Source organism: Corythoichthys intestinalis, chromosome 18 (genome assembly GCF_030265065.1).
Source record: "Corythoichthys intestinalis isolate RoL2023-P3 chromosome 18, ASM3026506v1, whole genome shotgun sequence".
NCBI classification, from domain to species: Eukaryota; Metazoa; Chordata; class Actinopteri; order Syngnathiformes; family Syngnathidae; genus Corythoichthys; species Corythoichthys intestinalis.
This window is the reverse complement of record NC_080412.1, coordinates 16441056-16455627: the sequence shown is the minus strand read 5'-3', so window position 1 is coordinate 16455627 and position 14572 is coordinate 16441056. Positions and strand designations below refer to the sequence as shown.

Sequence of the window (14572 nt, the reverse complement as noted above, 5' to 3'; positions counted from 1 at the left end):
GCCAAAGGTATTGGCACCCCTGCAATTCTGTCAGATAATGCTCAATTTCTCCCAGAAAATTATTGCAATTAAAAATGCTTTGGGAGCTATATCTTCATTTATTTTGCGCGCAATGAAAAAACACAAAGAGAATGGGGAAAAATTAAATCCTTATCATTTTACACAAAACTCCAAAAAAGTGCCGGGCAAAAGTATTGGCACCTTTTGAAAAATCATGCGACGCTTCTCTAATTTGTGTAATTAACAGCACCTGTTACTTACCTGTGCCACATGACAGGTGGTGGCAATAACTAAATCACACCTGCAACCAGTTCAGATGGATTAAAGTTGACTCAACCTCTGTCCTGTGCCCTTGTGTGTACCATATTGAGCATGGAGAAAAGAAAGAAGACCAAAGAACTGTGAGGACTTGAGAAGCAAAATTGTGAGGAAGCATGGGCAATCTCAAGGCTACAAGTCCATCTCCAAAGACCTGAATGTTCCTGTATCTAGCGTGCGCAGTGTCATCAATAAGTGTAAAGCCCATGGCACTGTGGCTAACCTCCCTGGATGTGGACGGAAAAGAAAAACTGACGAGAGATTTCAACGAAATATTGTGCAGATGGTGGATAAAGAACTTCGACTAACATCCAAACAAGTTCAAGCCATCCTGCAGTCCAAGGTTACAACAGTGTCAGCCCGTACTATCCGTAGGCATCTGAATGAAAAGGGACTCTATGGCAGGATACCCAGGAAGACCCCACTTCTGACCCAGAGAGATTAAAAAAAAGCCAGGCTGGAGTTTGCCAAAACTTACCTGAGAAAGCCAAAAAAGTTTTGGAAGAATGTGCTCTGGTCAGATGAGACAAAAGTAGAGCTTTTTGGAAAAGGCATTATCATAGCGTTTAAGGGAAAAAAAACGAGGCCTTTAAAGAAAAGAACACGGTCACCACAGTCAAACATGGCGGAGGTTCCCTAATTTTTTGGGGTTGCTTTGCTAACTCTGGACTGCTTGACCGTGTGTATGGCATTATGAAGTCTGAAGACTACGAACAAATTTTGCAGCATAATGTAGGCCCCAGTGTGAGAAAGCTGGGTCTCCCTCAGAGGTCACTGGTCTTCCAGCAGGACAATGACTTAAAACACACTTCATAAAGCACTAGGAAATGATTTGAGAGAACGCACTGGAGTCTTCTAAAGTGGCCAGCAATGAGTCCAGACCTGAATCCCATAGAACACCTGTGGAGAGATTTGAAAATGGCGGTTTGGAGGAGTTGGACCCTTCAAATCTCAGAGACCTGGAGCAGTTGGCCAAAGAAGAATGGTCTAAAATTCCAGCAGAGCATTGTAAGAAACTCACTCATGGATACCGGAAGTGGTTGTTCGCAGTTATTTTGTCTAACGGTTGTGCTACCAAGTATTAGGCTGAGGGTGCCAATACTTTTGTCAAGCCTGTTTCTGGAGTTCTGTGTAAAATGATAATGATTTCTTTTTTTTTCATTCTCTTTTGGGGTTTTTTCATTGCAAGCAAAATAAATGAAGATATTACTACTAAAGCATTTGAAATTGCAATAACTTTCTGGGGTGCCAATACCTTTGGCCAGCAGTATATTCACAGTCTTGAATGGTTATATCTTGAACATTGAGATGACTGACATCCAGCTCAGCATTTTAGAATCGCACCCTTATTCCAAAGAAGGAAAAAAGACATATTACTAAGCAATTCCCAAACATGTATAACAACAAAAAGAATATTGAAAATAAACTGCCACAACCAAGTGTGTCCACAAAAATATTGGTCAACATTGTGAAGATATTGGCAACCAAGAAAAATAACATTTGATTCTTGTCAACTGCTTGAATAAGGCATAAGGCTTCAGTCTCATCTTTCTTTTTGTGGGTGCTTGAAAATGAATTCCATGATGTTGGAACAAAATGACAGCCTGAAATTGTTTTGTAAAAGAGTACAATCAAATCAACGAAACCAATACAAGATACAAAAAGCAGAGATAGTGCAACACTCCAAAGGCAGAAAGGTAGGTTTGCTAAGCGGCGAGACACCGGCTCCACTAAAATCTGACATGTGTACAACACAACAAATAGTGTAATGCTTCCTATTAAAAGGTTAAAAATGGCTTTGAACCAGTGTCTGACATGGGACCTTGGCTGCATCACATAACAGCCAACCTGGACTCCTGCCATGTAAATAGCAACATAACCTACAGTAGAGAAAATGCCCTCCTTGTTAGCATGCAGGAAGCTCTTCTCTCTGTCATTATTGTACAAGATGAAATCCTTTAGGCCTGTTGTCTCTAGAGCAAACTGATAAACACTACTTATCACAAGAGCTAAAATCCATGAATGTTTTGCTGGTACAGCGACCAAAAGCATTTTGGTCATCACTCTGACAATTGCCAACGTGAAGAAAAAATTCCAATGGACACCATATTCAGTAACATGTTCTTGATAGTCCCTCATTTTGACCAAGGCAAGTCGTAATACACCGAGAGCAACCAGCGGCCACACGTACAGGAGGTGATAGAAGATATGTTTAATCTTGGATCCCAAAACATTCCTCCCACGCGCTTCTGGGCAAACCAGACCATTTGCAAAGATGAACGCTCCAACACCAAAGTCCATAACGCCGGTTCCAAATGTTTCGGTTTTAGCATATCGCCTTGGAAAGATTCTAAAGTCCACAGCCAGAATACTGATAGCTGTTTGCACGTTCACCATCACTCTGAAGATGGTCACAAAGGGAAGCTGTTTGAAATGAACAGTCCTGTTGAAGAAGCTGCTGAGAGAGGTTGGTCGTTTCCTACGGTAGATGTGGTATAGCACCAATAATACAACAAAGGAGGCGCTCAAGACCACCTGGAATAGATAGTTGCTCAACACAGTGCATGACAGAACGAGTGGAAGGACCAGGACGGTGAAATCTAGAAGAAGGTGGGAAATCCGTGGGAATGGTAGTGGGAGATTGCCCTTTGCTTGATGGTAGGAGATCAGAATGAGAGCTCGGCTAAGGATGCACAGCGGGGTTAGAAATGAGCCCACAACCACTTCCTGTAAACTGGTCCCATTCAGATTACTGACAAATGCTTCTTTCAGCTCCTTCTGAGACATGGCCTGCAAACAAAACAAGACAAAAAAAGCATGACTGATAATGGATATTGATTTTTCAAACAGCTTACTTGGACATCCACACACACAATCTCACGTATTGAAACCCACATGAACATAGTCCAATTGTCACCTGATCTACCTCATAGAAAGCACTGTAAACACTTCTCTTTTTCATACTTATGTGCAATATCTTGGTGCAATATAAATATTGAGGTATGCTTGTACTTATGTAACCCAACTGGTTGTTCCGTTTGCATCTGTATTTACCGTATTGGCCCGAATATAAGACTTTTTTTTTTTTGCATTGAAATAAGACTGAAAAAGTGGGGGTCGTCTTACATTCGCGGTCCAGACATTATACCCATTCACGACGCTAGATAGCGCCAGATATCATTGAAGCGATGTTCTGTCATGATAGATCTCAGCTACTCTCAAGTTTAACCAGTTTGCATTATATTATTGCAATGTTTTTCCTTATTCAGATTTGTTTCAAGACTACAGTTACAGTTAGACTTCACTTTGATGGTTAATGCAGTTATTGCAATTTTGTTGTTTTATCACAATAGATTGGTTTATTTACATTGTAAAAACCAGAAGCCATTCATTTACGAATGTGATTGCACTTTAGTTTACATATTTAAATGTTCAGATATTAAGATTTGAATGAGGCAAAATAACATGCTTTTTCTCTCAAATTGTCTCAGATGTACTGTAATTATTTTCTGTGATAAAATTAATTTGGTGTTCAAAAAGTCTTTTTTCAAACTTGAGTCTTGAAAAAGAGGGGGCTGTCTTATAATCAGGGCCGTCTTATATTCGGGCCAATACGGTACTTATTTATTTTATTAGCACCGTTTACTTTAGTTACATTTTTTCAGTTATTTTTGTATGTCTTTTAACCCTGTGGCAAGGCAGAAGCAAGCAATGACGTTTCGTTGCCATAAATCTCATTGCGATGTTTTTGTGTGCAATGACAATAAAAGGAAGTCTGAATCTGAATCTAACGCTAGCTTTAATCCTTTCAGGGACAGTGTTCATATCAGTGGACATCTATTCCAAAGTTATTATCACTACCAGCCCATGTCACAGAGTAGGCGTTGTTGTAGCTAGTTAAGAGGCAGCCAACGAACACAGGGGTAGACCATAAGGGAAATTAAACTAAATTGGCCCCACTAGCTGGCCCAGGTCAACGCGTCAGTAATTTTAATGATCACCAAAAAGAACAATTTGCTTGAATAACATTTTTTAGGTCAATTTAATGAAAAGTGTAGCAAAAAGATGCAAAAACATGAATCTAGTGCAAATACAGGTAGTCCCCAGGTTACGACTTAGACAACTTACGTGATATCGACTTTACGACGCGGGAGTCTCGTCCGCCGTTTTGTCTCCAGTCGTTTTTTTTTTTAAGGTTTCTCTGTGGTCACGCGGATGAATTATCACATGTTCATACCATAAGTTTCATACTCGTTAACTTTTCTCTAGGTTACTTGTCAGCATATGTGGGCATTTATCTGCACACCTCGCAGTAAACCTTCTTTTAGTCTCATCGTAGCTGAGCCAATTCCAGCGGTCTTGCAACTAGGGATGAAATTTTCTCTCCCTTTTCTTGTGACTTTCTCTTGCTTGAGTGGTCTTTTTTCCCCGGTGCTTGGCTGGGTGCTAGGGGTTTCAGAAACATGTGATCTAGTAGCATAACGTACGTGGATACTGAGACTCAATCAGCTGCAATAATCAGGTTGCGTGCATTCACACGGGAGCGAGCGGACGAACGAAGTGTGTTTACTCCCCACGTAGAGCAACAGCTGGCTGCTAGACTGTCTTTGATCGGGATAGCGTAACGTCATCAAAACACGGAACCACTGGGAATTAATGTAAAAAGATATATTTTTTTAATTGAGGCATTTATTTTTACTGGCCCCACCGTGCCAGTGGTTGGAGCATTCTGGTGGCCTTGACGGTTTTAAATGTACGTTCGGGCCATTTATATTGACCCCTGGAATATAAACTATGCGAGGTCACAAGAGACTTAAAACAAAAACAAAACAAAAAGAATAATAGAAAATACACAGAGCAAAATACAGTTTTACTTTACATTAAAAAATATATTTAGAATTATATATATAATTTTTCTTACTCAAGGCTTGTTTTTTAATGTGTGTGCGTGTTTTTTAATTATCTTTATAAAACTACTTACATTTTTCCCCTCCATAGTTGGATTCTTCAATTAATTAATTCATCTTATTTAGAAGTTTTTATATTCTTTTAACTCATGACTGTTTTTAAATTTTAATCATTAAAATAAAAACCATTAGAAAAAAATTACAATGCATCTAACGCATTTTAATGTTGTCATTTTATTTTTTATTTTATTATTATTATTTTTTTTGCCATTTAATTTTTTAAATTACAGCGCATCTAATGCATTTTAATGGTATGCAATTTTTGGAATTATTTTGTTGAATTGTACCTCCATATCAAAAATTGAATGCAGTTCACAACTCCATGCGCTGTGAAGCTGCTGCAAAAGAAAGCAAAGTAGCTGAATTTCAAGGTGTTGCCATAACGGTTTCAACTGTTAAAACTAAATGAAACAGTTCCTTCCAAACTCTGCAATTTTTTTCCAAAGTAGCCAAGGGCGTAGGTTTGGTCTCAACATTGGTAGGGACGATATAACAGTATAGACCCTACCCACCGACGTCACAAAATCACGTGCTCGCTGTATGGTTCCGCCCACTTGTCCGTCATTTTGTGTCTGTATTATCAATGGTCTCAATTGATCGAGCAATTTATAATGCATTTCATGGAAGACCCGGTGCTTTCGGATGCCGTAAACTCATTTGATGCGTTGAATAAAAGGCGTTATGTGGAAAAGCTTCAGTTTATCCATTCGCCAGATCCATATTTGATGCCTAAATCGATGTTTTTCGACCCGCTGTCTCCGCCGTATTTGCCTGACATCTGCTAGCTACCCTGAACTGTACAACTATCTTGTCCACACTAAATCAGCCTATTCCCACGAAAGTTTGAAAAACTTTAAGCGCTTGGAGGCTTATAAATACTTCGTTGCTGGTTGGGTGAAACAGGTCCTCGTCCACGAAAATTCGGCAGGAATCTATCTTGTGCTTGGAAAGGTGAGTTACGAAATTTTAAATTCAAAATCTTTTGTTATTGCTAACATCCACTGTCAAGTCTAATGTATTTCATGTCGTTTGTCAATGAAGTTAGGGCTTTTAATGTTTATATGGTTTAGCGATAGCACTCTCACTACATACATACGTGTATGTTGTCGGCGATTAGCCTAGCAATGATCTTAATTGTGGTTGTCAGCCCAAAACCCTCTAAATATATATTAAATGCATCTTACCAGATATAAAATGACTACTACATAATCTGTGGTAATCGTTTGGAGCCCAGTTTTCTCGTCGAATTGCAGCAGCCCATCTCGCTCTCTTCTCTCCGGGTCTCTCGGAATCCGGTAGAACTTCAAGTCTCTCCGTCTATCTTCTCTGTTATTGCAACCGACCGCCACACACGCCTTCACCATTTTGATTATTAATGTTAACGAGCAGAAAAACACGTCGTAAATAGGAGGAATGTACGTAGCCGTAACAGGGAAACATGATGTGTTGACGGACAATTGGGCGGCACCAGTCAGGAGGAAGGAGTTGTGACGTCACGTGGGTAGGGTCTATAACCTGCATGGACACTATTTACTGTGGACGGGACATTTATAGGACCATACAAATTGGGTGAATGGGGGTCAGGGCTACATTTCTCAGCAATATGAACCTAATTAATTGATAGGCTAAATGATCAATGCGAAATAAATCTCAGGCATGAAAATGGGTCATGGGTTAAAAAGGTGAGAAGGGTGTGGAGGAAATATGTTCTGGTACACTGTACAACCCAACAAACTCTTGAGCTCTGTCGACCCACACTGTGTTTCAACAGGGCCGTGCAGAGACGGGTGGACGGGCGGGTGCTCGTAGATCAAAAGGGGCACATGAACAAGTACTTAATACACCTTAAAACAACATAACTTCAATTTTAACCAGCTTTAGATAATAATTGGCTGCAACTGTGACATACTTTAATTGGGAGGGATCAACAGTGAATAGAAATCAACACTGTCATCAACACTTTCTGGCTGTCAGTCTGACTCTTTTCTTCCTTCAACCTCTGCATCAAAACTTCCTGCCTCAACTTCTGGGAACAAACCACATCAGATGGTCACTGAGCCACCAACAGCACAGTTTTCTCAAAACTATTATTTCATTATTATCCATACTTAACAACTCTAGCACCTAATAATTAATAAAGCAATGGCATAAAATCTTATAGAAAAATAACATTGTAATTGTGTTTATAATTGTATTTTATACCAGACTATCCTAGCAAACTTATTCTTACCAAGTGCACTATTTACCCAGCTGATTAGGTATCCACTGCCTTTAGCAGCTTCATCCAACTCTTTTTTTTATCCCTCAATCTCCTTTCCTTACAAGGCATATCTATGTAATGAAATATAAATCTTAAAAAAAAAAAAAAAAAAAAAAATCTGACTCCCGGTGCCTTTTATTTGTAAAGCTTTCTTAATTTCTTTCTCTCTCAATAACTATGGAGGTGGATTTGTGTCTTTATTATTCAATCAAAAAAAAGTTGCTTCAATCAAAAACAAAGTTGCTTCAATCAAAAAATTTATTTTTAATCCCCAAAAAGTCACTTCAATAAAAATTGTTGTTTTTGATTGCAAAAATAAATTTGAGACAAAAAAAGCACTTGAAAACTATTTTCCTTGATTGAAACAACTTTTTCCATTGAAGTAATGTTGTTTTGCGTTTGGGCCACATTTTGGCTAGGACATTTGTGTCTTCATTATTATTCAATCAAAAAATAAGTTGCTTCAAAAAAACAAAAACAAAAATCAATCATAGAAAAAGTTTGCACATGTGTCAATCATCATTTAACAAAGTGAGCAGCCTCAGAGGGTTTGAGTAGACTCACTATGAAGCATTTAATAAAGCCAAGCATTTTCTTACTACTTTATTCTTGTTTAAAAATAATTCGGTGGGGCAGTAACATGTTTAAAACTTATCATAATTCTTACATTTTGAAGTGCTTAAAAATGTTTATAAATGATACTTGGGGGGGAGTGAAAAAACATATTATATATGTATCTTTTTTTCCCAATGTAAAATCTGAATAAATACATTGAACAAGCACAAAAAAAAATTGAGGGGGGGGGGCGCGCTACTTCGTGGTTTTCACTTATTGCGGCGAGTTCTGGTACCCATTAATCGCGAAAAACGAGGTATCACTGTATTTCTGAAAAGCTTTAAGAAGCAAGAATCATGGGCTGGTGTTGTGCCGACACCGGCCGTCAGCTCACGTCCCAGCCGAAAATAACGTGTCTCAGGCGGACGATGGGAGCGATGCGAGGCGCCCCCCTCCATCCGAGAGCATGCCGCTTAATTTGACTCAACAGTGCGTTTCTTCGTTTATATTACCGCTAAATACACAAGTTTGACGCCGGGAGCTATTTTTTCACGGGAGATTTGACTAGCTCTGGCAGTGTTCAACGCAAGCTGCAACGAATGGCAGTAACTTTATTATATCGCAAAATATGAAAACGATTGAAACCATTACTCACCAAATTCAATCTGTTGGCAAATACAGGCAAGTGTGTATGCTGCGCTCTGGTCTTCCCCGGTGTGGATAAGGCCTGCTTTTTGTTTTCGCAGCTTTGCAATGCAACCAATAGCTCTCCAAGCACTCCATGTACACGTAAAGAGTGCGCGCGATCAGTTTGGGCCGATGATTGGTTCTCGTCAGCGAAGCATATAGAAGGATTTGCTGACTGTCCAAGTGTCACTTTTTTAAAGGAACGATTTCTGAATTGCTCAGTTTACGTACCAAGTTAATCACATGATGATAATAATAATAATAACAATTAATTAAATAAAACCTCCCGACCCCCCCGCCCTCCCAAAAAGAATTTCTCCTCGGATCTACGCAATTCACGTAGGTCACCCTTTTCGACTTCAAAACGGCGAATTTCGCCGAAAGGTGAGAGATTTTCATGCCTGAGATCTGTAGTGACCCATACTAACATTCACGTGTTACTGTATTGGTTCAGGTGATACACAGTTCAATTCAAACTTTTGTTATCAAAAACTATCAAAGAAACATTTTGAAAACTTGTATATTAATAAATGTATGGATTTTATTAGCAAATTTAAATTGCAATATTTCAACAAAATTCATATTTCCATACACAATAAATACAAACTTGTTTATAATTCCTAACAATTCAAGAATGCAAAAAAAATAAACTTTTGTCTTAAGACCACTCAACATTGTCTAAATACTGTATAAGTGAAAAAAACTTCTTACTGTGGGTATAACAGAAATAAATAAAAATGGAGCTTTTCATAAGGTAAAACTACTGTTTTTGTCCACTAGCACAAACTCAACAAAAAATGAAAACCTTTTACCTTGACTATAATTAATGTATGATTATCTGCGGAAAAATGTCAGCATACAGTGCTGGCCAAAAGTAGTGGCACTCCTGCAATTCTGTCAGATAATGCTCAGTTTCTCCCAGAAAATGATTGCATTTACAATGCTTTGGTAGTAATATCTTCATTTATTTTGCTTGTATTGATAAAACACAAAAGAGAATGGAAAACACAAAATAGAATGGAAAAATAAATAAATAAATCATGATCAGTTTACATAAAACTCCAAAAATGAGCCAGACAAAAGTATTGGCACCCTTTTAAAAAATCATGTGATGCTTCTCTAATTTGTGTGATTAACAGCACTTGTTACTTAATTGTGGCACATAACAGGTGGTGGCAATTCCTAAATCACACTTGCAGCCAGTTAAAATGGGTTAAAGTTGACTCAACCTCTGTCCCTTGTCCTTGTACCACATTGAGCATGGAGAAAAGAAAGAAGACCAAAGAACTGTCTGAGGACTTGAGAAGAAAAATTGTGAGGAAGCATGGGCAATCTCAAGGCTACAAGTCCATCTCCAAAGACCTGAATGTTCCTGTGTCTTACCGTGCGCTGTGTCATCAATAAGTGTAAAGTCCATTGCACTTTGGCTAACCTCCCTAGAAGTGGATGGGGAAAAAATTGATGAGAGATTCCAACGGAAGATTGTGTAGATGGTGGATAAAGAACCTCGACCAACATCCAAACAAGTTCAAGCTGTCCTGCAGTCCGAGGGTACAACAGTGTCAACCCGTACTATCCTTCGGTGTCTAAATGAAAAGGGACTCTATGGTTGGATATCCCGGAAAAGCCCACTTCTGACCCAGAGACATGAAAAAAAAGCCAGGCTGGAGTTTGCCAAAACTTACTTGAGAAAGCCAAAAACGTTTTGGAAAAATGTTGTCTGGTCAGATGAGACAAAACTAGAACTTTTTAGGAAAATGGCATCAACATTGAGTTTACAGGAGAAAAAAACGAGGCCTTCAAATAAAAGAACACTGTCCCCACAGTCAAACATGGTGGAAGGTCCCTGATGTTTTGGGGTTGCTTTGCTGTCTCTGGCACTGGACTTCTTGACCGTGCGCATGGCATCATGAAGTCTGAAGACTACCAAAAAACTTTGCAGCATAATGTAGGGCCCAGTGTGAGAAGGCTGGGTCTCCCTCAGAGGTCATGGGTCTTCCAGCAGGACAATGACCCAAAACGAACTTCAAAAAGCACCAGAAAATGGTTTGAGAGAAAGCACTGGAGTCTTCTAAAGTGGCCAGCAATGAGTCCAGACCTGAATCCCATAGAACACCCGTGGAGAGATCTGAAAATGGTAGTTTGGATAAGGCACTCTTCAAATCTCAGAGACCTTGAGCAGTTGGCCAAAGAAGAATGGTCTAAAATTCCATCAGAGCATTGTAAGAAACTCAATGATGGATACCGGAAGCGGCAGTTCGCAGTTATTTTGTCTAAAGGTTGTGCTACGAAGTATTAGGCTGGGGGTGCCAATACTTTTGTCCGGCCCATTTTTGGAATTTTGTGTAAAATGATAATGATTTCATTTTTTCCCTTGTCTTTTGTGTTTTTTCATTGCAAGCAAAATAAATGAAGATATTACAACCAAAGCATTTGTGATTGCAATCATTTTCTGGGAGAAATTTAGCATTATCTGACAGAATTGCAGGGGTGCCAATACTTTTGACCAGCACTGTAGGCTGCCAATAAAAATATTTTGAAATCAAAATTGCAGAAAATAAATGCAAGTCATCAGCCAATCATACATGCATTTGAAGGGAAAAAAATGGAACTGCACATTCAGCAAGTGAAAAGGGGTAAATGCAAGTCTGAACATAATGAAAATAATTCACTTAAGGGTCAATTAGGGTAGGGTCAATTCTGTCATTGCAACATATGCAGGGGTGAAAGTGGCTAGAATTTCTTGCCGGAACTCCCTGACGTGAAGGATCGCCACAGAGCCAGAAATTTTATTTACCATATTTTTTTCTTTCTTGTTTTGGGGGGGGGTCAAACCTCTTAAACTACTGAAATGCCAAGAAAACTGTTTTAGCACAGTTATTGTATAAACATATAAAAACTGATTTTCATTCAAAATTGTATTTTTTCAATCATTTGCAAAATAAAAGTTAACAAAAACAGCAATAACCCCAACCTCAATCTCCTAATTTTTATTTTCCCTCATTTCCTCACATACTGAATGCCAAATCTTGATTTTAACTACTTAAGAACATGGGATGTATATTAAAAATTAATTCAATGTAAACATTTACTTTTGCTTTCTTTTTTTAATAATAATGATAAAAGTAACATACATTCAGAAAAATAATTACTTATATTATGCACAGTGAAATGGAATATATTTTGAAGATCGCGCAAACAATGACTTTTTTTAAATCATAAGGAAATGAATAAGTAGCCTAACATAAATGAACAAATATAAGTCCAAAGTGCACATTGACAGCTAAGATGTTCTGAACCTCCCAATCAGAGCAAATAAAACGAAATATGATAAATAAGCCTCCTCAACTCCTTCGTTGCTCTTAAAGATTTGATCCATTTTATATTGCATTGCTCTTTTTGTGTCGCATCAATTCAACAAGCTTTTTTTTTTTTTTTTTTGCTGTTCCAGAAAACATGCACTTTTGAAGCAATGTAACCTAACTATTTCTGCTGATCAAATGTCAGTATGTCAGCCAATTGAACAGATAAATGAGTCCAGGCATTTTGCTTTGCTGCGTGCATTCACACATTGACGTGACTCATCATCGTCAGACTCAGATAACTGCAGCAGCTGCGGAAATCTCCATGCCGTCCGTGGAATCAAATCAGTTATATATACAGTGATACCTCAGCTCACGAACATAATTGGTTCCCAGAAAGTGTGTGTAAGGCGAAAAGTTCGTCTTCCGAACATTTATTTCCCATAAGAAACCATTAAAATGAGAATAATCCGTTCCCAGGTCCCCATAAAACATAATTTTCTACTAAATAAGCCTTAAAACTACACAAAAATATACCTTATTTTATGTATAATAAATGTGCTATTGTATTATAATTAAAGAAATAAACTGTACTGTATAATAAAGTCGTTTTATTTACCTTTGTGATGGTAGTTGATGGCTTGATGGAATAGAGTGGGAGGAGGAGGGAGGGAGGGAGTTACTGTTTGGAAGGAGAGTGTTACCGGCAAAGTGCGCAGTTAGCGTAGACTCCACTGCTGTGCCCCCCACATGCTTTTGGTTGTTAATAAAAGTGCCCACAAAAAGCCATCCGACGCCTCTGGGTGTTTGTATGCACGCCGCCTCCTTTCTGGAGAGGAAATCGGGCGAACCGAAGACAACCGACGACAACGAGCCAGCGTGACTCGCCGGTCCACTTCTCACTACGGTGGGAAGTTGAAAGCACCGCCAATTACCAGTCGAGGGCAAATTGGTAACACGAGTCACCTTCCATAAGGACTGTAGGTAACTCTTTTTCGGTCCCATAATAGCAAAAGTACACTCAATATGGTCCAAAATGTCTATCAAACACAAACCACGTCCGCACTCAACGAAAGTGAGGGGACGAACTGGGACGCCGTGAGCGTGCGTCAGCTTCTCGTGGCGCTTTTCGACCGCGTGAATTGGTTCGTCCGCCGAAAACTAGTTCGTCAGCAGAGACTATATGCTCGCGAATTTAATGTTCTTGAGGCGAAAAGTTCGTGAGCTTAAGCGTTCGTGAGCTGAGGTATCACTGTATTGGTAGAAACGGATTACGTTACACAAGCATTTTATTATGCTTCTTATGTACGTCAATCTAATGTTGTTAGATTGTTATTTCTTGGAGATGAAATGCATGTGTGGCAGCTTAGCATTATTATTATTTTTTTTTACAAAGCGTTTTGAGAGTTGCCGTAATATTTTCAAAATCAAAGCACCGTGTACCGGAACAACATTCTGGCCCTGAATATTATACCGGAACAGCATTCTGGCCCTGAATCTTATGCCGGAACTGTGTTCTGGCCCTGAATCTTATACCAGAACTGCGTTCCTGACCGTTCTGGCCCACTTTCACCCCTGAACATATGGGAAGACAATCTAAATTACCCACAAAACAGAACTCATTATAAACGCAAATAAGGTTGCTTAAAAGTTGGTTGGGACAATTTGAGCATCATGAAAAGTGTTATGTCCCTACCGTCCCTATACAAACCCACGCCCTTGAAAGTAGCCCAAATTTTATCAACCCGCCCTGAGCATTTTTTTCATGCTTAAATAGCCCAATTGGATAGGAATCCGCCCAATCTAGCCACATTGATGTTCACGGATTGTTTGCGTTTAAATATCTGTTGCTTAAAGCGGTATACACCACCACATTAATGAAATTGTTTCTAAACCGTTACTTGACACCTCAAATAGTCAGCTACTGTGTTTTTTCACTGTTATAACCTTTACAAAGATGATCTACACCAGGTAGGTCATTCACTACTTTTACTGTATAAGGCGATAAAGTACAACTCTGTGTAACTCCATTGATGTAATACATAGTATGGTATACTATTGCAACAAAAAAGTAGTGCCCATTACTCATTTTTGACTACTCTATTGTATGATTATGATATGAAAGTAAATGCATAACTGCTACTGATGGCGCGTCCACTGTCATTATTGGCCAACAACACTTGCCTCTAATGTCGTGTGAAGTCAGGAAAAATCATTCAACCTAATCCCGATGCAACCGTTCTGAAATAATTTATGTGGCTGCCATTAGTACTTACCACACGTAGATCTGTCAGATAAACCTCTTTATCTTCTTCTGTTGAATTCTAGCACTTTTCTCTTCTCCATTCAATTTATACTGTAGTGTGCGTGACATCAAAAGCCCACCTTCATTTCACTGTCGCATTCAAGGCAACTCGGATTTTTTAGTACATTTTCTAGAAGGTGTTACAGTACAGTACGTATTTCCTTTTTTTAATTTTCAT

The 14572-nt window shown here is 38.9% G+C and overlaps 1 protein-coding gene across 1 annotated transcript; it reads right to left on the bottom strand.

The window, feature by feature from the left end:
* Positions 1-1650: 1650 nt before the first annotated feature.
* On the bottom strand, positions 1651-14434 carry pigw (phosphatidylinositol glycan anchor biosynthesis, class W). The gene is made up of 2 exons (XM_057821516.1): positions 14366-14434; positions 1651-3108 (listed from the first exon to the last, which is right to left on the bottom strand). The coding sequence occupies exon 2, from the start codon at positions 3103-3105 to the stop codon at positions 1651-1653; it is 1455 nt and encodes a 484-aa protein (XP_057677499.1). The 5' UTR covers positions 3106-3108; positions 14366-14434.
* Positions 14435-14572: the final 138 nt, after the last annotated feature.

What these genes read in the sequence shown, in the direction of transcription:
- pigw (XM_057821516.1), bottom strand. Translation starts at nt 3,105, where the DNA reads ATGTCTCAGAAGGAGCTGAAAGAAGCATTTGTCAGTAATCTGAATGGG.